The 26,578-nt window shown below is 37.3% G+C and overlaps 2 protein-coding genes across 4 annotated transcripts in view; one reads left to right on the forward strand and one right to left on the reverse strand.

Moving 5' to 3' along the window:
* Positions 1-17,999, forward strand: part of csf1a (colony stimulating factor 1a (macrophage)) — a 68,952-nt gene extending 50,953 nt beyond the window's left edge. For both annotated transcript variants that reach the window (XM_079596535.1, XM_079596534.1), the window contains 6 exons: positions 2,470-2,583; positions 2,939-3,001; positions 11,688-11,858; positions 13,285-13,474; positions 15,818-16,648; positions 16,931-17,999. In XM_079596535.1, coding sequence (XP_079452661.1) covers positions 2,470-2,583; positions 2,939-3,001; positions 11,688-11,858; positions 13,285-13,474; positions 15,818-16,648; positions 16,931-17,163 — 1,602 coding nt within the window. In that variant the 3' untranslated portion in view covers positions 17,164-17,999. The remainder of the gene's footprint in view (positions 1-2,469; positions 2,584-2,938; positions 3,002-11,687; positions 11,859-13,284; positions 13,475-15,817; positions 16,649-16,930) is intronic.
* A 3,006-nt stretch (positions 18,000-21,005) lies between these two features.
* On the reverse strand, positions 21,006-26,538 carry LOC306990133 (uncharacterized protein). 2 transcript variants are annotated; one of them, XM_079596536.1, is made up of 6 exons: positions 25,538-26,538; positions 24,756-24,795; positions 24,430-24,533; positions 24,184-24,282; positions 24,060-24,106; positions 21,006-23,939 (listed from the first exon to the last, which is right to left on the reverse strand). In XM_079596536.1, exons 1-6 carry the CDS (start codon positions 25,620-25,622, stop codon positions 23,658-23,660), a joined length of 657 nt encoding a protein of 218 aa, XP_079452662.1. In that variant the 5' UTR covers positions 25,623-26,538; the 3' UTR covers positions 21,006-23,657. The 2 variants fall into 2 exon arrangements, with proteins under 2 accessions (XP_079452662.1, XP_079452663.1); XM_079596537.1 differs by lacking the exon at positions 24,430-24,533.
* Positions 26,539-26,578: the final 40 nt, after the last annotated feature.

Raw genomic sequence — 26,578 nt, forward strand, 5'->3', positions numbered from 1 at the left:
CAATTGATGTTTTTGTGCAAACCAGCTTTCAATTTCTGCCACTGCATGATTAATGTATTTCATTAGAAATAGATACGATCTCTGAGGAGCCTTGATGTTCCTCTTGTGAAACTTAAGAAATACTGATTTCCTTTCTTGTTGAACCTTTTACTTTTTCTATTCCTTGATTTATGGTCATCAAGCTATTTCAATGTAAGAATGCCAAACCATTAAACAACTGGGGGCAAATTTCTTGAGCCGTGGAGCATGCAGAGGCAAACTGTGGTCTGTGAAATTTCATTGCTTCTGTTGGCTCTCCGTTTAGGCAACTGCTGAGTAAAAAAAAAATCCATTCCAGTTCTTCTGGCTCTATGATTGTTGATTGTTGAGTTGCTGTGTCCACATTTATTCCTTGTTATTTTTTATTTGATCACGTATACAGCCATTTAAGATCGGGTAATAGAAACCGGCACTTTACAGGGTCGTATGGCTTCTTAGACCTGTTATCACCGCATGCTTTATTGGCTAAATACCCCAAGACTTCACAGACTCATGGCGGGAAGCAGTATTTCTGAGGATTTTAAATACAGCTGTGTTATTAAAGTTTTTTATTTGAAGGAATTTTTTTGTGGGTGTGTGTAAAATGTTGGATTACATACAGTTTTGTTTAATAAGAAGGTTTTCTAATGGCAGACTTAATGTTATATTTATTAGGATATTTAATTATGAACACCCTGACTGTTATGTTTATTCATTTTCAATACCCTGACTGATATATTTATTAGTATATTTAATTTTTAACTTTCAACAACCTGAACAATACATTTTTATATATTTATTTTCAGCACCTTAAATTGTTTTTTAGTAGCCTATATTACTACCTTTAATTACACACACACACACACACACACACACACACACACACACACACACACACACACACACACACACACACTTTAACTATTTATTTACAGTAAGTCCACTTAGAATAAATTATTTACAGGGACATAAATACTATATATGCAGTCAAATGCATGCACATAATCATGGACCAGTGAGACACACACACACACACACATATATATAATTATTATTATTACTCTCAAGACCCTGAAGGACATATTCCTATTTGTAGTTTTTTTGACACCCTAAATGATTTATTTATTTATTTATCAGTATTTATTATAGATTATTTATTCATTAGTTCGGTCAAGTTCGATCAAAAGCATGGCATGGTGACAGACTGCCTGAATTGCTTAAACTTTCTTGGTGATTTTTGGCATTTTATTGTCTTGTTCAGCAACATTTATCACCCTTGACAATTTAATCTGAGACAGAACAATTGCAGTAACTTCCCATTAATGTGCCTTGTTAGACACTTTCTGTCTCTGATAAGGCAGTGCTGCATGACGAAGCTTGCAAGATTTTGTCAAGATGTTGCTAACATGCTTGTCTGGATTTTATCATACTCTAAGAGGTGGAAACACATCTGCCACACATGACTATGAAGTCCATTCAGCTCTCCTGTGGAGATAGGCTTGGATGAAGATGAGCGAAGACATAGTCATCTGTTGTTTCCTGCTTAGTATACCGATCTGGCTGGCCAACATCATAAACACTTTCCCGTACACCGTTTTATAGTTTCAATGTGTTTGAACTCCAGAGATTTGTGGAATTTGTCTTTGGTTTCTGAGAGGTTCTTATCCCCTCTTTATTGCTATGTTAATTGTTATATAATTGTTATAATACAGTATATTGTATTATATAGGCTAACATTATGTGATAAATCCCTGTTGTGTTGTATAAGTGGCTAAGATCTATGAATATGAATTATAAACATAAGGTTGTCAGGTTAAACCCAGGTTGGAGTGACTTAAGAATCAGGGAGTTACTGAGGTTACATTCCTTTTCCATCAACATTCCCCCTTCTCAAGCCTTTCAACACCATGTTGCTCCAGGGGAATTCTCACTCTTGTTAAAATTGTATTAAGTGTCTTTGGAGGTATTTGAAGGAGCATGTAAGCTGAATTTTTTTTTTAGATCAAGCTGTTTATGTTATATTTTCTTAATAAGATATACAGTGCACAAATTATAGTCAATGTAATACTATGTCATACAGTAGATCACTGTTTTCCAGAGACACAAAATTAGATCAATTAACCTCAAAACTGTTTTCACTGACTAAATCTCACAAATGTTGATATTCAGATGAAATGACAAGATTGAAAATTGCGTAGCCATTCATCAAACGTGCTGAGATTTTGTGTCATCTATGGTCAGGAGAAAAAAAATAACAAATGTAAAACATAAAACAAATTTTATTTTTCAACTAAATAATTTTTACAATATACCTCCAGCACTTTGGTTATCTTTACATTTACCATAAAATAAAATGTAACATAAAATAAAATATAAAGATATTTTACTGTATCTATGAATGAATGATTCTGCAAACAAAACTAAATAAAAAATATTAATTTGTGATTACAGGTAAGGCATCAGTGCTTCTTCCTTATCCTGTGCTTTCATTTGGTCTGTGCTGGTGTGCCAGGTCCATGTAAGCACTCTGTCACACGGGACCATCTCCTGAATATTAAACGTCTGGTAAGTTGAGCTTTTTTTAACTGGCATGTGGACTGACCAAAATGTACTTAATTATTTAATTTAATGGAACATTGTTTATTATAGTTCCTTTGTAATCAAATCCCACAGAAATCCACAGCTGTCTAATGATCACTCATGCAATTATTATTATTATTATTAATTTGGAATTCAGTCTTTATGGTCAGGTCACTAAATATTCCTGATAATCTAAATGCCATTTAATGAGAAAAGTTTGTGGATAAAACTGTCTGACCATTTTGAAGCCCCAATTAAGATTTATTTTGATGCTGATAAATATGTGCTAAACATACGGAAAACTAAAAAAAAAATTCTCACTGAATGTTTTGCTTTGCAGATTAAGAACCAGCTGCAAAATGGTTGTTCTCTAACCTACGCCTTCACTGAGCGCCAGAACCTGGTATGCACATTTCCACTCCTTCTTTCATATAATGGCAGATACATGTATGGATTAACCTATGGGTATTTCAACAGATATGAACAGTATTTAAAAGAGCCTGATATTTGAAAGGGCCTGACATTCTGGCATAATAGATCTTCCTACCATGCCACAAAATCAGACTGATCTGAAACAGATGTTCTATAAGATCATGTTTTAAGCCATGAGAGGCAACAAAACCATGTGACGCAAACCTCAGTTCAATGAAATAAGCTGTTTAGGCAGTTTAACAGTAATAATAACTATAGTTCAACAGCTTTATAATTCTTGTCACATTGTTGGTTATGTGCTAGATTATATACAGATGCATTAAATGGGTATGGTTACATTTTTTTAATGACGCAGCCAATGTAGTTGCGTTGGAACTCTCTGAATTATTGGAACATGACTGTAGAGTTCGCACAAGCAGAAGCTTAATTCATCCTTAGGGAAATGATCCTGGGGGTCATTATTGTGGTCTTGTCTCTCAGTAGCTTAACTGCAGCATGGGGGATTATGATTTCTACAACATCCTCTTGAGCTAAATAAATAAACGGCTTTGAGGGCCTGTTTAAAAGAGACTTTTGGCATGTCTAAATCTACAGTACCCAAGAGTCAACTCATGGATCATGTATTGTCTCTTCTTGCTGATCACTTTTATAAAACGTCTCTTAGTCATTTTACCTTACTATATATTCTAATTATGTGATGGTGCTTAAGTGTCATTTTTGGAGATTTGATTTTGCTATGACAAATTGTTATATCCTTCCAAGTGCTTGGGGAAGTTCGTGAGAGTTTTGTGATACTGGTTGGAACTCTCTTCTCATCCTAATTGTAATCAATAATAGAATTGGTCTAAATATTAAAACATGTACATAAATCTTCTGTGGAAGTCTTATGACCAAAATGGTTTCGTCTAATCGTTACATTCGGATTTATTCCTTGTGTTTCCTAGAATGTGCATTGCATCATTGGCATTACATATAACATTCAGTGGCACATGCCACCAGATACTGATGTGCCACAAGCTGACAACATGTTTGAAAAAATATTACCAACTTGAATACGTTTAATTGACATTTATTAAAAAACATCACTAAAGTAAGTTATTTATTTAGGATTTGGTGTCAACTATGTCAGTATAGCTACTCAGCTCATCTGTCAGTCACTACTGGAGGTGTCACAACATACGAAGCGACATTTTCCGAGGCACAGTATCAGTGTTCCGTGATAATGCCAGTGGCACATGCTACTATCCACTGACACGTGCCAATATGCAAATAAGTGACGTGCCATTGGCTTCTGTGCGTCAGATGCCATGTCACTTAATGTTAATACCACCTCTCAACTGCCTGCCTTTGTTCCTCCTTGCTTTGTTCCTTTTGTGTTCTTTAATATATGCATTTGTATAAACCGTTTAAAAGTTTGGGGTCAGTACGATTTCTTTTTTTAAATTAATGAATAGTTTTATTCAGTAAAGGCACATTAAATTGATTAAAAGTGACAGCAAAGACATATATAATGTTACAAAATATTTATATTTCAAATAAATGCTGTTCTGTCATGACAACTCTCTGAGAGATTGGCATGATAATGTAATGGATATGGCAATGTTAATGTATTTGGTCTTGGCGAAATAGCTACGCTGCTGCTACCGCTGTTGCGGAGCAAGTACAGAGACTTGATACTGCCAATAAATTCATATTCAAGACATGCTGCTGCTGCACATGTAACATACATGAAATTACACCCAGTAGCAGATCTATAGAGGTGGAGCAGAGAGAGGGTTTCTGAAAGTGCGCTGCAAACTCCTAACATCAACACTACCGGTATTCGAATCTTGAGCCGCAGCTCAATGGATGATGCAATTGCTACCAAATGAGTTAAGGATCAGCCTGCGCCATCTAGAGTTTCCTGCCAGCTCTTGGTATTTCTTTTGAACTTTCTATTTATTAAGTAATCCTGAAATTAAATGTTAGCAGCACAACAGAAATGTTTGAGCACCAAATCAGCATATTAGGATTATTTCTGAAGGATCATGTGACACTGATTTAGACACAATTTAGCTTTAAAGGGGTCATGACATGGTTTTTTTTATTTTATTATTATGTTCCCTTAGGTGCAATTATAGTATTACTATAGTTTTTTTTACAAAAAAAAAAAGGTTTTACAGACCTTTTCCCACCCTGTTTCTCATCCTCTGATTCAAACAGTCTGTTTTGGGGGTGTTTCCCCTTTAAGAGTTCAGTGTTAACGCCTACTGTTATGATTGGCTAACGTCAGTGCCTATGCATCAATTATTAACGCCCCCAGCCAGAATATTTGCGGATTCGGCGTATTTAAAAAGTAGTTTAAAGTTTTAAATACATTACTTACAGTTTGCGTCGTCGTTGTTGAGCCCAGAATAGTCGGCACGGACTTATCTTTGAGCAACAGTTTTCTGGCAAAGCCAGCATCATTTTGGGATTTGTTCTCAAAACAGTCATCCTTCAAATGTATAGAACAACTGAGACGTCCGCAAAAAATAAAGTGCATCCATTTTTCCCTGACGACTGGATCTTTCGCAGCGTATTCAAAGATGTTGTTTGTCCACAGCCAGGAACAGCACATCTGTGTGGCATTGTAATTTCCCTGTACACAGACCCACTCGCTCTCCGTCAACTGAACACTTGTGAGGCTCGCAGCGCGCGGGCGCGACAATGATACGAAATGAGCGTAGTTGCCTTGCGCTTTAAGCGTAGTTGTCTTCTGCTGGAGGAGGTCATTATGCAAACGCTGGTACGTCACTTCGTACCGTGACGTCACTTCTTACCATGGATCCAGAACGAGCTGTATTTAGAGCTTGATTAAATAAATGATTCGTTTATAATGGGGAGGACGTCTTAAGCTATGAAACTTGCAGGACGTTTTAATGGTACAAAGACCTCTTATATACCAAAAGATCAAGGCAAATTTGGTTTCTCATGTCATGACCCCTTTAACATCACAGGAATCATTTGTTTTTACTGTATATTTGATCAAATAAATGCAGCCTTGGTGACTGTAAAAGACCCCAAACTTTTAAACAGTAGTGTATATAATAAATAAATGTTTGTGATATTTATTTGTGGTAGTTGGGGTTTGTCTTGGAATGTGGCATCTGTGACCATTGTATGTTTGTGCTTGAGGTCTAGCCTCTTGTTCTCACTTGAATGTGTAGGTCTTTGTGGTTTGTTTAATTGCTTCAACAGAGACTGCTTGTTTGGACATTTTATTTTTTCCCTTACACTTATTCAGTTTGTACTGGCGGATTGCACAGATGCTGTTCCATACGTAACTAGTGTTGACATTATGTTATATGTATATTGTGTTTGTTATTATTATATTATCATATTATTTCGTTGGGTTGTTTTATGGGTCTGAATAAGCCTAACTTGGACACAGATTTGCCTACTGCTTCAAACCAGCCCACTTGCTCACCTGGTCCAGCGCTCCAAAATAGTTTTGACTGCATTGTTCAGGCCTCCGTGGTTTACAGTCTCAAGTACATTTTGGGGCAACGTGAGAGATAGTTGCACACTCATAATAACTAGTTACGTGATAATGAGTAAAGATGCTGCTGTCTCCTGCAAGTTTGTTGTTGTTTAACAATATAAATAAATATGTTTTCATCTTCCTGTCTTTTAGCTTCCATATTATTTACTGTAATTATTTTTCCACAGTTAGCCTTGGACAAAGGAATTTAATTGTTCAGGCAAAGTGGTTCAGATTTAGTAAATTAGTAAATTAGCTTTGTTTTTTCAGCTTGTCAGCTAGCAACTATAATTTAAAATACTTTTTTTGAAGTTTGTGTATACAACCTTAAAATTAACACACGCACAAGTATCACCTCTCACATCTGTGTGAATTTGTCAAGCCTTAATTATACTGCCAGTGTTTCCACATGATGAAATTTTAAGTTCTTTAGCACAAGGCATTAAACCTAACCAAATTAAGCTATTTTTGCTGATTGTTGAGGTCAAAGAGAGTCTGTTTTTAAAGGCTTTCAAAATGTCAGCATGGTGCCTGTGAAGTGTGAAGAGGAAGCATTTATTGAAGGAGACCACTGGCCTGTGGAGCTGCTAGGCTTTCTGGGGCCCCACCAGAAATGTGTTTAGCACCCCCTAAAGTCGAAGTGCGCGGCCGACGTGGCCTTTGAAGGACGCACAAGACTCGTTTAAAGGGGAAAGTATAGCCGATTGCGTCACTGCGGCGACGGAGGCTGTCCCAATTCGAAGGTCCAGCGAGCATTGATCTACCAGCGGACGTAGGATGCAGCATATTTCCTTTTTTCCCATCCAGCGGGTATTGATTTCCGAGCGGACTCAGCTGCTCCAGTCAAGAAGCGGCGTGAGTACTCCCGATCGGGCATTTCCAGATCTTGCTTCTCATTCTTCAGCCAGTAGGGCCCGTCTGCCTAGCGCTGTGAGCTGCTCCCACCAGAGGCAACACGGGCTTAAATCACGCTGATCATCATTCATCGGTCGGTAGGGCCCGCCCTTCCGACGGCGTCAGCTGCTCCCGTCTGAGGCAACACGGGCCCTCATGGTCAAGCAACCAGGCTTATTCTCAAAACGCCAGCCCACCAAATCTCTGCGTTTTGGGGGGTCTTTAGTCTGGCGGCTGTCCTTTGCTCTTTTTGCTTTTGGGGGAGTACTCTGGGCTCGGGCAATAAATTCAGAGCTTAGAGCCCTCCCCCCGGACAGCACGCCAAATACGCATAATCTTTACTCTGTTTAATTTGATGTAAGTGTGAACTCGTGAAATTATGTTTTATTGACAAAATTCTGGAGGAGCACGTTCAGGATAATTAAACCTAATTTAAACACATGTGGAGCGCATTTAGATAATCAAAGCTAAATAAACACGAGTGGAGCACATTCAATTAATCAACCCAATCAACAAATTAAGACGTATACAGCAGACTTACCTCCGTTCGTCGACAGTTTAACAGCATCCCTCTACCACCCCATCTCTTCACTTGTAGTTCTAACTACTCTTACAACAACCGGGGGGAGTACTGTGTGTTCGGGCAAAAAATTCAGAGCTTGGAGCCCTCCCCCCGGACAGCACGCCAAATACGCATAATCTTTACTCTGTTTAATTTGATGTACAGTGTACAAGTATTTGATACTTGATAAACCAATTTTGCAGGTTTTCCCTGTAAAAGTCTGTAATTTTTTATCCTAGGTAGTACTCTTCAACTGTGAGTGGCGGAATCTAAAACAAAAATTCAGAAAATCACATTGTATGATTTTTAAGTAATTAATTTGCATTTTATTGCATGGCATAAGTATTTGATACATCAGAAAAGCAGAACTTTATATTTGGTACATAAACCTTTGTTTAAAAATTACAGAGATCATACGTTTCCTGTAGTTCTTGACCAGGTTTGCACACACTGCATTTTGGCCCACTCCCTCCAAAGATTTTTTATAGGGTTCAGGTCTGGAGACTGGCTAGGCCACTCCAGGACCTTGAGATGCTTCTTACAGAGCCACTCCTTAGTTGCCCTGGCTGTGTGTTTCGGGTCGTTGTCATGCTGGAAGCCCCTGCCACGACCCATCTGCAATGCTCTTACTGAGGGAAGGAGGTTGTTGGCCAAGATCTTGTGATACATGGCCCCATCCATCCTCCCCTCAATACGGTGCAGTCGTCCCCTTTGCAGAAAAGCATCCCCAAAGAATGATGTTTCCACCTCCATGCTTCACGGTTGGGATGGTGTTCTTGGGGTTGTACTCATCCTTCTTCTTCCTCCAAACACGGCGAGTGGAGTTTAGACCAAAAAACTCTATTTTTGGCCACATGACCTTCTCCCATTCCTCCTCTGGATCATCCAGATGTGCATTGGCAAACTTCAGACTGGCCTGGACATGCACTGTTTTGAGCAGGGGGACCTTGCGTGCGCTGCAGGATTTTAATCCATGACGGCGTAGTGTGTTACTAATGGTTTTCTTTGAGACTGTGGTCCCAGCTCTCTTCAGGTCATTGACCAGGTCCTGCCGTGTAGTTCTGGGCTGACCCCTTACCTTCCTCATGATCATTGATGCCCCACGAGGTGAGATCTTGCATGGTTTCCCAGAATGAACTTCTTCCATTTTCTAATAATTGTGCCAACAGTTGTTGCCTTCTCACCAAGCTGCTTGCCTATTGTCCTGTAGCCCATCCCAGCCTTGTGCAGGTCTACAATTTTATCCCTGATGTCCTTACACAGCTCTCTGGTCTTGGCAATTGTGGAGAGATTGGAGTCTGTTTGATTGAGTGTGTGGACAGGTGTCTTTTATAAAGGTAACGAGTTCAAACATGTGCAGTTAATACAGGTAATGAGAGGAGAACAGGAGGGCTTCTTAAAGGGGTGGTAAAGAGCCCTTTTCACAAGATGTAAAATAAATCTCTGATGTCCCCAGAGAGTGTGTGTGTGAAGTTTTAGCACAAAATACCCCACAAATATTTTTATATAGCATGTTAAAGTTGTCACTTTTTGAGGGTTTGCAAAAACGCACCGTTTTGTGCCTGGCCCTTTAAATGCAAATGAGCTGCTGCAGAGGGCGGGGTTTCAAGAGCTCGTGTGTGTTAGCAGCTGCGACTACCTCACGCAGACACTAAAATGACAGAAACTGCTCTGCCTTCAATGTTAAAACGGAGTCAGACAAAGATGGAGAGACTCAAGAAGAAGTGACAACATGTAGAATGCAACAGGACATCTCTGAATGGTTAGTTGATGAATTTATGTTGCTGATGTGGAGTTAACTATCTTCAATTAGGATATTCTGTCATGGTAATCTATAAATCGCTCGTATAGGAACTGTTGTGAGATGCACACTGAGTGACTTTTTATTGCATGTGAAAAGATGGATGCTAAGGTTTGAGCTGACTCACAAATGTACTCTTATACAACAACTTTTCCTCTTAAGATGGACTGCGTGTTCGCGGGGCGGGGTTTATGTACATTTTAGGCTTGCTGAGGAGGAATGTCGTGTAATCCCTACCAGCCGTTTGTTGTAGTCCTTTTCTTTAAAAGCAAATATCTTCCTTTGCTTTGAACTTTGAGCGTTGTAATTTGCAGATGTTGTTAACGCTCAAACAGCAACATTACACACTAACTAAAGTTAGAAAAGTGAAATCATACTCAACCACCCCTTTAAAGAAAAACTAACAGGTCTGTGAGAGCCGGAATTCGTATTGGTTGGTAGGTGATCAAATACTTATGTCATGCAATCATCAAAAATCATACAATGTGATTTTCTATCCCTCACAGTTAAAGTGTACATATGATAAAAATTACAGACCTCTACATTCTTTGTAAGTAGGAAAACCTGCAAAATCGGCAGTGTATCAAACACTAGTTCTCCCCACTGTAAGTGTGAACTCGCGAACGGGGGTGGAAATCAACCCGCAGAATTTCTTTTTACCCACGGCAACAACTTAAAAGTAGCTCAATTCCGTGGTAAAACTTTGGACTTGGCAACACTGACGGTAGGCCGCATTAGAAGGACCCTTAGAGGATTGCCTTCGTCGCGCCGCTGTGACGCAATGGGCCTTCAAAGGCTGCCATTGGAGGATGCAGCCCCTGAATTGGGACACAGCTAGTGATACCTATATGTCTATGAGACTGTAAGTCGACAAGTTTCAATAAACCATTATTGATTCAAGGCTGATAATCCAATAATAAAGATGTTCAGCGAAATTGATACCGAGCTTAATAACTGTGCACACTTTACAATGTGAGTCATGACCTTGTAAATGTTTTTAAGGTAAAATGGAAAATCAAATAAGTACAATGCAATAAATGCAGGGAGTTGAAGTTATAGATGCACTATTTTTTTCCTTAGTACCCCCCTTTGAAATGTGAAGTTTAAAATAAATCGGTCAAGAAAAAAAATCATGGAGCTTCCACTGCAACTGCCACTGCCACTGGAAGAACAAAAATAGTGAAATAGTCACAACGTTCTTTTGGAAATTTACAAGGCTATCAGTCATATTAAGAGTTTGAAAGATCACAGCTTGAAGACTGCTCTGGACACAGATGAGTTTTGGGATCCCTGCTGTTCAGCAGGAATTGTACATATGGCCTGATGCCCTTTATATTTGAATAATGCATCTTGAAGGAAACCCTGCAATAATTTTGCTGAAATTGTGTGCCTGACTAAGTCACTTATCCCTGAGGGGACTTAAATTTTCCTGTACATTTCTATGAATAAAGTTCCACTCCACTTAAGACTAGATGAGATGTTTTTGCAGAAAATGCCATTGAAAAAACAGGTAAATGAAAATAATTAAGATGATTGATATTTTTATTCTGTTTAGTAACCATTTATTTTAGGGAATGTTTGAACATTTCCTCTCATTTACCATTCTGGAGAGATCTGAGATGCCCCATCAGCATTCAAATGGAGCACACACTTCACAAAAGAGCGCGTTTGATATGAAGCATGACATTTGCAAGCATTGTGATTTGGAAAGCTTGTGTGCTGTATTACAATAGGAATAAAAACTCACAAAGTGCAGTCTTATAGAAATGTGGTGTATGATAACTTTAAAAATAGCCTTGTGTGTTTTGTTATTTAGGTTTGAAAACAATAGGGTGTACAAAATCAGTGTGTGTGATATCAAATGTTCATTGTGGTTGTCATATGTTTGTGTGTTTCAGAGTGTTGTGTGTTATGTTAAAGCAGCATTTCCTCACATACTGGAGCTACTCAACACACAATTCAGATATGCTAAGGACTCCGACAATTATCGTTACACCAATTCACTGAAGAACTTGATCTACAACATTTACTCCCAGAGATGCATCCCTTCGATCAATGAAGAGATGGAGGTAACAAAATCTATTTTTATTCTCTAGGAGAGCTGTGGTGCTATTATCTGTAAGTTATTATAGGGTTATTGAAAAATATTTTTGCCGTTTCATACTTTACTGTGTTTAATAGCCTAAATGTCTACAAATTAAACACTAGTAAACAAATGAAAAGAGCAAAATGAAAGAGTAATAATTTTGTGTAGCTGCAAATGATAGTGATAGAGAATATATAAATTATTTTTAATGACAAATATCACAAAACATTTGAGGTAAAACAGTGCAAGAATTAAGCAAAAGGAAACATTAGGCATTGTTTTGTATGTACATAAAGTTTCAAGGGTAAAAAGTCAAGTAACCAAGAGTCTTGGGCAGTAGCTAGTGGTTTGGCAACAGTGGTCTTTATTAAAATAGTTTTTCTTTTAGTAGGGTTAGACTGTACATACTAAAATGTTTTTGTTTTTATTTTGTAATAAGTAATTCAGAGTTTCCTATATGTCAGTCACTTCGACATGGTGTCGATGACTGATACTAGGGGCCACTCTTGGGAGCCCCAAACACCTATGATACTCTTAGAAAAGGCCAATGAGAATTGCAGTGTAATTTTCACGCCACTCCCCCGGACATACTGGGATAAAAGGGAGACGGCATGCATCACCCATTCAGATTTGTTCTTCGGAGCCGAGTGAGTGTCGCCTATACCCAAGCTCAATCTATTTATCCTCTGAAATGGGGAGGGAAAGACACACAGTGATGCGCAGTCAGAGCTCCGTCTTTTCCTTTGTTGTAGTTCATTCCTCTTTAGCTAGGACCTACCGCCTCTCTTTCCACGTGTATAACTTCCTGGTTGGTAAGTCCATGTGATATATTCTCCACATATTAACCTCCCTTAAGGCAGGATGTGGTCTCTGATTCCCCAACGCTAATTCTGGTCTGCACAGCTAGTTTTATTGAAAAAAAGAGAGAGAATAGGTCAAAAGACTGGCTGAAGCGACCTACCCATGGTAGGTTACGATGATGCGAGTGCGCTTGTAACCCGGAACATGAGGGCTTGCCGACATAGACCTAGTAACAAGATTCAGCTGTTGTGGCGTTTTCCCTGGGGAACCCATAGTGTCAGTCATCGACACTACGTCGAAGTGACTAATAGATAGGGAATGTCTTGGTTACTGTTGTAACATCCGTTCCCTGGTGGAGGAAACGATATGTGTGTTTCTCCTACCACAATGCTGAACTGACTGCTGAAATGGCCGGGACACTGTTTCCGAACAAACCTGAATGAGTGATTCATGCCGTCTCCCTTTTATACCCATATGTATTGGGGAGTGGCATGCAAATTCCACAAGCCAATTATCATTGACCTTTTCTCAAAGTATCACAGGTGTGATAAGAGCAACCCCTAGAGCCAGTCACCTAAATAACACCTTTTCTGTTTTACACCTTACAGGATAGCCCAACTAAGTTCATAAGAATGCACATGACTTTGCCGAGGGCAGCTTTGGAGAAAGCTGAGGAAGTGATTCACATGTATATGGGTCTAATGACTCAGAGCGACAAACCTGTGGACTGGAACTGTGAAGAGGAGTTCACAGAGGATTACCCAGAATCCTCCACTGAACCTCTCAGCCAAACAGCAGGTATCATAACTGCGAAGTCCAGTAAAATCATCTAGAATTAAGCAATCACTCTCACAAGATTGCACAAGCTTTGTATTGCTGCAACAATGTCAGTAGTATAAGTAAATCAATAATGTGTACTCTTTCTCCATGTTACCTGCATCCAGATCTACGCAGCACTTTTGTTAAAACTACTGATTGTACTTCCCGCTCACAGACAGTCGGACTGGCAGAAGGGCTATGACTACTGCAGCAAAAGGGAACTCATTTATTTTGTCATGTACTGTAGCATCGATTTTAAAAACACCTAGCCATTCCCTTTAAAAGCCAGTTGCGCTCGCACCATGGCGGTTTCGTTTTGGCGGTTTCGTGACAATTTCTAACGGAAAGACTGAACACGCGCGTTGCCAGAGCGCACAACACATCTGCTCATGCGTGAGGTTAAAGCGTGCGAGCAGACCATCTACGGGACAAGCTGGAATCCGCCATATCTTTATTGAAAAACAATATTAATCTTTTTATTTGGCTTGTTTGTGTGCTGCTGCGCGTCCCTGTGTGTGTAACAAGCAGAGTGTTAGCGCGTTGTGGACCCGTCTATAGGTGCACAATCCGCACATTACTAACTCGCCCTTTAAAAAACAAAAAAGGGTCCCACTTTATATTAAGTGGCCCTAATACCTGTGAACTTACATGGTAACTACATGTGTACATAGTATGTAACTACAGTGTAAGTACACATTAGTACATAGTATCTACAGCTGTAACATTTGCGTAACTACACGTAGCCTATGTAACAACCCTCAGAATGGTATGTGTAAGTACAAATGTGTAACAGGACATTGGTAACAACATTTTTTCTTTTCAGTAAGTACACATGTGTAACAGTAATTATGTAACTACATTTTGTAACATTATTTGTTGTTGAACTTCCACATGCAGTTTTAGATACTGCAGTTACCAGTTGGAATACATGTATTTATGACTGGCAGGACTAATGTTGAATTACAACTAAAGTTTCACCTTGTGATACCAGTGTTACATGGTAACTCCTCAGGAACTGTCCCCTTAATATAAAGTGTAATTGTTAAGGTAATTGTTGTGTACATCAGTGTCATTACATGATAATTCCATAGGAACTGTCCACTTGTTGGAAATTAAATACATTTATACCCAAACTGGTAACTGCAGTATCTAAAACTGCATGTGGAAGTGAAGGAACAAATAGGCTACATATTGTTGTTACAAAATGTAGTTACATAATTCCTGTTACACATGTGTACTTACTAATGTGAAAAAAGTGTTGTTACCAATGTCCTGTTACACATTTGTACTTACACATACCATTACGTGGGTTGTTACATACGTGTAGTTACACTAATAATACAGCTGTAGATACTATGTACCAATGTGTACTTACACTGTAGTTACATACTATGTACACATGTAGTTACCATGTAAGTTCACAGGTATTAGGGCCACTTAATATAAAGTGGGACCCAAAAAAATACTGTGCCATTGGTCAATGCACAGTCTATTTCAGTTGCCTCAAAATAGCAACGCGCCAACAATGTGCCTGAACACACCTCATTTTCAGACCAGCACGCCCATGGGCACAAATGCATTTGCCATTTAAACAACGTGGTGCAGGACGTGAAAATGATAACTGCGTCGGGCTGAAACTAGCAAAAAACACTTGCATTGCGCCTGCATTGCGCCGGGTGTATGATAGGGCCCTTAATAATGCCAGCAGATAATAACCCATTTAATACTGAGTAACTTATATTTTAGACACACTATTGCCAGTTACTTTTTTGCACTGCCAACATAAATAGTTCTGAAAGCCGAAGAAGAATCGTTGTGTGCCTCCAAGCAACACACAGTAGTGGTGTTTCATTCCTGAATTAATCTGTTTAGAACTTTTTAAAGGTTAATTTTAGTAAATGATTCAAGACTGATTCATAAACATTTTTGTTTCATTTTTTAATTAATTCAATTTTGAATTTTGTCATTGGTATCATTTTTGAATTTAATCTGTGTTTTTGAATTAATCTTTCGAATAAAAATGGCCCACTCATGAAGATACTTGTTGACACCTACTGGTATTACAACGTAACCTGTAGAAAGAGTCACAAATCCTCATCTGTTATACACACAGATTGACAGTTTGTCTGGAAAACGCAAACACAGACAGCAATGTAAAAAACAAACAAAGGAATTAATTAAAAACAGGGAAATAATCCAAAATAGAGCATAACAGGCTCTCGAAATTAATTTAATTAGCAAAATATTAGCAAAAAGCCAACAAATCTCACTTTAGTTACTTTTATCATAATTCACATAACATTTGCATTACATTTCCTCTAGGTACCTCTGAATGCCCCTGCATTTGTCCAACAGTGAGCAGTGGATCATCTAGGACTTCTACATTCACAAGTCATTGGAATATTTACTTAAAATCTACTCAATCCCCACAAAGATCAACTTTTCCACCTGTGGCATCCTTGCAGGGTGTTAATGAGAAAGCTAAACAAGTCAAGTCTGCTGTCCCAGTAACCCAGCACCAAACACTAGCTCCAGGGACACCTACCACATGGAGATCAAAGCAAGGAGATTTATCCAACTTCCTCTTTAGTAGCACTCCAGCTTTACATGAAGAAACTTTAAATTTAGAGATGGAGAATATGCCATCATCTGATCTGTTCCCTTCATTTACAAATTATAAGGATGTATTTCCAAGCAGAACTGACCCAACTGTTCAGTCGATCGCTTCTGGCCCCTATCAAAAAAGCACAAGAGATAACACACAGGACGGTGTGCAGAGGAGCACACCGCTTTTACTTGCAAAGAGGTCTTTAGATTCCAAAAGCCAGGAAGGACCATCCAGTTCCTATGTGAAATTATCCCGGAACTGGATTACTGCAACATCTGAGCCAACATATAAAGATATGAAGAGCACAGAAAAAAAAGGCCAATCTTACCAGATGTTTCAAATAAGTAAACGCATTGTTCCAGTCACAGCCACAGTTCTGTCTTCTTTGAATGCAGCTGCATATTCATCAGAAGGTCTGAGCATCCTTGTTGAACAACCAGATCATCTAAACAGCCCTCCTAAAAATGTGCAAACTCCCACCCAAAGTCCGGTGAGGGTGCCAAGGAATTTCATGGGAACCATCCATGAGACAAAGCTCAGCAAGGGTGAGGAAGTAAGATAGAGTATAAATATATTATTTTTATATATACTATTATAGTTTTTATTAACATTAATATTTTCATCCACTTAGTATTTTATATCAACTTCATTTCAATGAACAAAAACAAAATAGTTTTAGTTTTAAGTAACAATATTAACCCTGAATAGTAGACGTCATCACATCAGGCAGATGAGACGCATCAGGCAGAAGAATGCGTTCAAGGTTGCTTGAGTCATGTGTTTCCAATTCTGTGATGATTCACCAAAGATACCATTGCTTTTAACAGACAGCAGATCCCAGGAGGACAGGCAGGGAATGACGGACCAGACTCATCCAAACAGAGAAACACAGAGGAACTCTACCACAGAACAATCCAACATTTTAACCATCTCTTTTGGCACCCTGTTCATAATTACACTAGGGTGCGGTGGACTTCTGCTCATAACTCTCTTATTTTATAGACAGCAAAAAGTAAGTGACCGACAATGCACTTTGGCCCTGCTGAAAAGACCTACTTAGACTGGCATCCTGGTCAGTGCTGAGTGGTGTTGGTCTAGCTAAGAAGCCTGCTGAGACCAGTAGCCAAACATATGCTGGTGATTATCTCTGGTGATCTTTTCAGCAGGGTGTCCCAAGTGATCTCAGTCTAACAGAAAAATCAACATTCTTTAAAGTTTCCAACATGAAGGAAAGACACACAAAAAGAACCAGGAAACCCAGAGGTGGAGTTAGTTATTTATTCAAAACAAACTATAAATTGAGAGACAAAATATCAGCAGGTTGCTTTTTCTCATTCAGTATTGATATTATAATACATTTTAAATGACATGCTCAAAATGTGCCTACAACCAGGATATAGTACCAAAAGAAGGAAATTAATGATCATGAAAATATTTTAAGTATTGTTGCACAAAATAAACTTGATGCATTAATCTTGTTCTCTTTGCACATTTTGCCCTGGCAAACTGACCATGACATCTTGAATGGAATATATCAATAATTCCTAGAAAGAGAAAAGAGTTAATTTTCTTTTATGTCAGTTAAAGATTGAAATTGTCTTGATATTCAGACATATATATGGAGTGTATATAGATAAATAAATAAAATACTGTATATACAGGGCAGATTCTAAGCCCCATTCTAAGTGCTGTCTTTATGTCAGAAGCAAATAATTAATCTAACGATTTGCTTGGTAAAAGGAATGATAAAAGGAATCTAACAACAATATATTTTGTGCAGTACCAAAGAACAAATGAGACGTCAGTGCTTTGTAGAACGTGGAGCAGTTAACATTAGCAGTGTGTTTGTCCTTAAAACTACTCACTTACAATAAAGCAATCCCATGTTAGCTGGTTAGTTTGATTCATTTTTTTTTTGTCCATGTCTCTGTCTTGTCATAGATGTGCATTACTTTATTGTTTTCGGAGTCACATGCTGCTTCTCTCCTCTAACATATGACTTTAATAAAATAATAATAGATGTCAGGGCAGAAGTATGTGCAAAGAATTACTTGACCTGGAAATGAAAATACTGTCGTTATTTAAGCACCCTCGTGTCTCCAATCCCATTGGACTTTAAACCATTTCCTCTTATGGTGCATGTGCATCCCCATGTGGACTAATTACGTGGAAAAGAGTAACTGGAAAAAGTTCTCCTCTTGTGTTCCACAGACGAAAGGAAAGCAAGTCGTACAGGTTTACTCAGCGAGTAATTAATGACAGATCTCTACTTTTGGATGAGCTGTCCCTTTAAAAAACACTTTTAGGCATCAAGACTGAAATTTCAAAAGATGTGCCATGCTGGGAAAGGTGAATAACTGACACATAGGAAACTCAGAAAGCAAAGGCCATGCAGGAGACTCGGTTCTTTATTGAGAATAAAGAACGCCGCAGACATCAAGCCCGACTAGAGCTTTACTAGAGTTAGAACTACGATCTGTACATTAGTTTTATATATATATTTAGGGGGTAGTGCTTAGAGGTGGATACAAAGCACTTCTTAATACAAAGACGATGGATACAAAGACGATCTTAAACAAAGAGTTTCACCAGTCCTTATCCAATCAGTATAAATACAATTCAGACAACTTCATAATCATAGAGATAAAGCATTTATCATGATCAACGGCCACCATTTTATTCACATATAAGCGTTCATCAACTCACATATAAGTTCTGGTAAACGGAAGCTCAAGCATGTTCGCTTGACGTGCGGGAACCAAAGAGGTTCATTCTCGTGTTACGCAACACATTTGAGCTTCCTCAAGAACCAATAAGGTTTTTCTCTCAAGTCAAACAAGTACGGTTGAGCTTCTGTTTATGTTCGCTGATCAATGTTTATATGTGAATAGAACCCTAAATTTAATCTCTTCATTATAAAGTGATCGAGTCTCTTCAGAAAATTTGGACTAAACCGCTCAATTCATATTGATTCGTTTTGCAATCTCTTTGTCTCTCTTTGAAGCATCATCTATATATGTGTTCCGAAGATGAACGAAAGTCTTATGGGTGTGGAACATGAGGGTAAGTAAATGATGCTAATAATCCTGAATACAATGTACTTCACCTTAGTTTTTATGTGGTGTAATGTCAAGACAGGATAAGCAGATCTTAAAGGAACACGCCAACTTTTTGGGACTTTCGCTTATTCACCGTATCTCCCAGAGTTAGATAAGTCCATACATACCCTTTTCATCCATGTGCGACCCATAACTCTGTTTGACGCACCAACCGCTAGCCTAGCTTAGCACAAAGACTGGAGGTAAATGGCTCCAACTAGCATACTGCTCCCAATAAGTGACAAAATAACGTCAACATTTTCCTATTTACATGTTGTGATTTGTATAGTCACAGCGTGTACAAATAACAAGGTCACATTAGACGCAGCCATCTTCTAACCGTATACATACTGGGAACTATATTCTCAGAAGGCGAAGAACTGCTTCGTGAAGCAAAGCTTTCATGAGACTGATACACTGTAAAAAAAATCCCGTATTTTTTACGGAATAATGCTGGCAACTTTGGTTGCCAGAACAATTCTGTAAAAAATACATTAAAACTGTAATCACCTTTACGGAGCAGCATGTAAGTTTTACATTTTAAACTGGTATATTTAACAATGGATTTCAGCAATATTGACATGGCCATAAAGTTATTGAACAAATTCCTTCAGTAAGAATTGAAGACACCTGATGTTAACAAGCAGAATCACTGAAGGAGAAAACCATAATTAAAGTCACCATTATGGAGATCAGTGTGTGTTTTAGTTGGGCTCTTTACCCTTAAATTATTAACTTTAAGTTTTGTTTGGCTGTTATACATGAGTTATAACAGCAGATGATGAACAAAGAGAAAAGGTGATCTGATGGTGTTGGTTGTGTTCTAACATAATCATTATTTCACAATCATTTGACTTGAATCACTGAACTCATATAGAGTCCAATTCATGAGTTAAGTTACTTTATTATCTATAGTGGTACCGTCATTGTACACCATAATACTATTAACTTTTACAATGTAATCCAAATAATTTCTAAAAAGTTTCTCTTGTTCAAAAAAGAGACACACAGACATCAATAATCAGCCTGTGCATCTCAACAATGGTGACATTTATAAAGCATGTTGCAGTGCATTCTGGGTTTTACCAATCAAAACTCATTCATGGCTCCCATCATGCATTGCTGCATGAATAAATAATGAGCTTATGATCAGAGGTGATCTGTTTGTCACCATTGCTGAGATTCATACGCTAAATCTTGATATGTCTGTGTTGCCAAAACATTTTTTTATATGGATACATATTTTTTTATTTGTATTTTTATTGATTTGATTATTTTAATTTCATTGAAAAGTCTAAACATATTATGCAGCTAAAATTAATAAAATAAACCTAACTCATATGAGTTCAGTGACTCAGATTAAATGATTGTGAAATGATGATTATGTTAAAACACAACCAAAACCATCAGATCACCTTTTCTCTTTGTTCATCATCTGCTGTTATAACTCATGTACAACAGCCAAACAAAAACTTAAAGTAATAATTTAAGGGTAAAGAGCCCAACTAAAACACACACTGATCTCCATAATGGTGACTTTAATTATGGTTTTCTCCTTCAGTGATTCTGCTTGTTAACATCAGGTGTCTTCAATTCTTACTGAAGGAATTTGTTCAATAACTTTATGGCCATGTCAATATTGCTGAAATTCATTGTTAAATATACCAGTTTAAAATGTAAAACTTACATGCTGCTCCGTAAAGGTGATTACAGTTTTGATGTATTTTTTACAGAATTGTTCTGGCAACCAAAGTTGCCAGCATTATTCCGTAAAAAATACGGGATTTTTTTTACAGTGTAGGGTGTGTCTGTCAATGAGACATTAATTGTACATCAGTTCCTTTTTAATTCACATTTTTACTATAACAAAACTAGGACTGTTTGGAAGCTATAATTCACACACAAAAAGTACTCATTCAAGACAGTGTTTGAAACCAATAATTTATGCAGCTGGACATTTGAGGCAAAACCCTAGAGACATCCTGGTCTCCCTACCTACATATGCAGACATAAATGAACAGATAAATAATAATAAACGGAAAAAAAAGAAAGAAAAGAAAATGAATCCATTCCTCCAGCCCTAAACATTTTAAATGCAATTCTTGTGGTTTTAAAAGTGAAATCTGTAAACAGTGTAGCAATAAGGCTAGAGAAGTTTGTTGATGTGAGGTTTTGGTGGTCAAACTATCATTACACTCAAGAAATTAAAAACATACCAGCAAGTTTTATTTAATTCAATAATGAAGCCATTGTAACTGTTGACACACTGAAGCCATTACACATTAGAGCTATTAAGACATTTTAACATTTGGTATACCTCACCGGTCTTTTTCTTTCATCGATTGTTTATACTGCACGTTTTACAACTTAATTCAATGACATTGGCTTATTAGCAATGCATCGATGACCACAGAGTTAACTTCTTTGTGCAAAGCTGTTGTTTTGTGCAAAATGTCCGAACTGCATTCAGCCATTTGCATGGTTTATATTGAGAATAAAACAGAGCCACAATGAAGAAAACTAAATTGGAGGGAAAAGGTTTAGGGACACGCCAACTCAATAGGTCTGTTTTTTGTCAACAACACAGATCTTGCATGTGCTGGGGATATTTGTGAAAACAGAGCGCTGTTATTCAACCAAACCACCCAAATTCACACGCCAAACCTCTGTGGATTATTTATTGGAATCCCCCTTGCATTGATATACGTTTCGCAACAGTCAATCCCTTTTTTACTGTCTGTGCAAACCGCTTTTTGTTATTAAAGTTTGGATTATGTGACAATGTAAATTTTGTATAAAGAAAAAAGGTTTGGATTTGAAATGATTAATTGATCTCATCTTGGACTGACAACATGGGGATGTGCCTGCAGCAATAAAGTGGACAGAACATCCAGTATTAGTCGGATGTGAGCAATGCAATGGCATTTCTTTGTTGCACTGCCACTAAAGATGAAACCCCCCTTCAATATGAACTGTATTTATTTCAATCCCTAAACAGAACCACATGCAAGCGGTGTGTTCATAAATGTCTGCAGCAACACTTCCATGACACAAATTTTGTAACATACTGTAACAATATTCACAAAGACATGCACTATGAATTCATTGAACTACAAATGTTGCTGCTGTATTTAAGGCAGTTGCACAAAAGGCTCGCTTTGTGCAGCGCCTGAAAAGAGTGCCGCAATGCAAAACTAATTTAGTAATAAATTCGATTTGAATGTGAACTCAAAATAGAAGTGTTTCTAGGAACCTGGATGTCTCCTCCAATTATTTAATTATTTAAACATCTGTGTCTTATCAGAATAGGGTGACTTTTAAAGTCCTTTTGGGTTCCCTAAGGGTCTGTGTTTATCAGATATCCATGTGTGTGGTTAGGGTTGTTTATATAGGCTATCGCATAAAAATGTTTTGGCCTTAAAATGAGAAGAATGATATTGAATTTGTCTTGGGATTGGCTCATGCACAGATGGACTATAAATAGGTACTGCATTCAAAATAGCATCACAGCTTTATACAAAGTTCACATTCAAATAGGCTTTCATAGTGTTTACTACATCAACGTATAGTAACACATGCAGAGCCATTGATACCACGAAGTGGTGGGACAGTGTCAGTGCAAGCTGATGCGATCCACCACCATAACGTTGACATTTTGATGTGCGGCATATCAGATATTAAACCTGTAAATATCAAATATTCAAAATCGCATCAAACGTGTGATGGTATTGGGAAATATCAAAGTTATACTTAAAAATTGTCCTTATAACAATGTTCCAGAGAGATGCGCTCCCGGTGAATCGTGAGATTTTTATGGTCTCCCACAGCCCTAAATGAAAAACGATGCTTGACGGTGGAAAAGCAAGTGTCAATAGTGAAGAAAGGGGCATGTTTGTGATCAGGTTACAGCATTTGATGCCTGCACATTTAAATGAGTTATTTATTACTGTTAGACTTTCACAGATGCATGTCTGGTTCCTTCCTGTCAGGATGTGGTGTTTTATGATCTGAAAAATTCACTATAAAGTGCGGCTGAAAATTCACTGGGAAAAAAAAAAGCCTCCCATCTCTTATGCTTAGGTAAACATGTTAAAAATGGTATGTTTTCGTTCTGAACATATGAACATTTGTAACTTTTTACGCACACCTTTTTTACAGAATTAATTAAACTGTAACATGAAAATTCCGTCGTCATTTACTCACCCTCATGCTGTTCCAAACCAATTACTTCTGTGAAATACAAAAGAAGATTTCTTTGTCCATAAAATTAAATGTCAATTCAAGCAGTGGTACTTTGGACCCTATTGACTTTTTGATGTACGGGCAATAAATACTGAAACATTCTTGTCATACGGATTTGGAACGACATGAGGGTGAGTAAATGATAATAATTCTCATTTCTGGGTGGGTTAGGGATTCGTTTAAGCCAATTGTTTACAAAAGGTAATCATATCTTTTACTTAGGCCTATCTATCTTAGTAAAGACAACTCTGGAGTAATTAATAGCAGACTCCTCGCTTGCATCGCTGCTAACACTTTTACCGTCATCACAGCTCGCTTGGCCCTTTCTGTTGATCTTCTTCCGTTGGGACTCTTTAACATTCACATAGTCTATATCCATTTTTTGAAAGTTCACTCGTCCAGGTGAAGCACTCTCTGCAACATTTATGTAGTCAGACGTCTTACAACGGCCTTGAAAGCTTGCATACCGCTGAGAGTTACAGGAAAGATGTGCCAGCTGACATCCAAACAAAAACAAAATCCCATATTAAACAAAACTGTTAATAAAGATTTGCAACACCCTTAAAATGGCATGTGATGCATCTGGAATACATAATGGATGGTTTTCATGACTTACCGAGCCTTCAGGGGTCCCAGAACTAGTAGAGGATGAATTATCTCCACCTAATTGACAAGGCCAAAGTTTAGCGTGAAAGCCTCAGTGGACGAACAGTAAGACGAATTGTAAAACGTGTTTTTACCGTCGCCTGAAGGAGAGGAAACACTTAATGCATTATTCTGACGCAAATCGGTTGATTCTCCCATGCCGCTGTCTATGTGGATAGTGTCTCTTCTAAAGCCTGAGTTAAAACAAAAAATCACACACATACTAGGCTAAATAAAGCTACATCTTTTAAATAAATAAAAAAGACTTAATCGTTGTTATTTACTATGCTATTAAGGAAGGAATAAATAAGCAATTAAACGTAGTACTGTAAACCACTCACCACTTTGATTCGAGATTAATATTTTAAAGAGAAGAATCAGGAGAATGACAACCAAGAAAACGAGGAAGCAGATGACGCCGTACAATAACGGATGAAGAACATTACTAAAACAATGCAGAAATACATGTTGATAACTGGAATCAACACAAGATTTAGTTGTGTAGTTGTGTAGCAAATCAAAAACTGAATTTGCACGCCATCAACGTGTCACTTCTCACAGAAGTCAAAATACAAATATACTGTACAACTCAAAGGCTAAAAGTAAAAAATTGTTACATTGTAAATCTACCCAAAAACGTTTATGTTTGCCGAATTACCAAACTTACCAAACTGTGCTTGAAATGTCAGGTAGAGCTGTTTGATTATCTGCGGGAATCAATACATTTCATTTGCAAGGCACTGTGTGCTGATTTTGTATTATTCTATATTCAGTTTCAGATATGTTACAAAGAAATTGCATATCACAGATTCATTTCAACATAATTTACATCAATATATATAGCATATTTGTTGACTCAAAATCATTCTCTGCCACATAAGAAATATTTTGTATCTTTCTATTCCATTCCAGATGATTTGTACACGTTTGTGCTTACCTCTTCATAATTACACACACACATTTTTTTTGTAACTTGATCTCAACTTTCAGATCTTAAACAAGAGGGTTAACTGTTTAAATAACAACTGTATTATAGTGATACATATGGTATATAATTAAAATAGTTTCTATTAATTTAATAATCATTTTGTATTTTGCACACTGCACAATTTCTTTAAGAATTTTACAGTTGTTATCTTACTTTCTTGTTGTTGTTATTATTATTATTATATAATTTTATACACTCTAAAAAATGCTGGGTTGTTTCAACCAAATTTTGGGTAAAATATGGACAAACCCAAATTTTGGGTTAAAAATGTAATGTAAAAATTTAACCCAACGGCTGGGTTTGTCCATATTTTACCCAAAATTGGGTTGAAACAACCCAGCATTTTTTAGAGTGTATTAAGCTAGATACCCTACATTTCTGGTTTTAAACAATCATCCTATTGAACATTATTCGAAAATATATCTGAAAAAATATTATAATAATTGTGCCACGTGTCTTACCTGCCAGCACATTGAAGAGAAACATGCAGAGTGTAAAAATGAATACAGGGTGTATGATCCACATCATGACTTCAGACACTCGCATTAATTATTTAGTTTTTCAAATTGTTTCTGATTATGGTCTTTAGTATTTGTATCAAAGTGCTGATCAAGTTCCCTCTCAAAAGCACAACCACGGAAACGCTCAGTGATTATAATCTAGAGTCAGTGGAAAGTTGTGGTTGAGCGTCACCAGTTTTAAATAAGGTTAAACACTGAAGACACAGCACCAAAATATCTTGCTCATTGAAAGAGATGCTTTGAATGTTGAAATTTGTACTTGAAAATAAAAATAATAAAAACAATTTGACAGATTATTTATAATTGTATTATTATTGATATACAATCCAAGTATAGATCACAGTAGAAAAGATAGAAATTTAAGTCCAGTCTTTAAGGATGATCAAACTTTGTGCCATTTTGATGATCAGAAACAAAACTAACAGATATCATATTTGAATAGTGAGCAGTTCACTTTGGTTGTAAGTGCAACAGTTTACCATATAAATACGGAAATAATCAGAGAACCTGACTTGATGAGGTTTTAGAATCGGTTTAAGTTACAAGATATAAATAAATGTATACAGTACATTTTTTAACAACTTCCATATTTAGCTTGAAGTGGCAATATATGACATATTATCACAGTTTATTTGTAAAAAAAAAACAAAAAAACATGTTAGGTTTTTGATCATCAGAGTGTGTGAAAAGGAAGTATATTACACATAGCATACACACACAAAAATCAAACCTAGTTCACGATTCAGTAATTTAAATAACATTTTTACCGTTTATTTTAAATGTCACCAAATAATGTGACAAATAAAGAAAAGGCTGACTGGGATGTTCTTTCCACAAATCAATCCAATAGTACATCAATTACATGTGGCAATCAGATGATTAAAGGATCACAAAGAATACACGAAAGAACAATTGAAAAAAAAAGGTTTACTGGACCTCACTTTACATGTATCTTCTGTTTAAATCCTGCAAGCATGTTCT

Source organism: Phoxinus phoxinus (genome assembly GCF_949152265.1).
Source record: "Phoxinus phoxinus genome assembly, chromosome: 22".
Classification (NCBI taxonomy): Eukaryota; Metazoa; Chordata; class Actinopteri; order Cypriniformes; family Leuciscidae; genus Phoxinus; species Phoxinus phoxinus.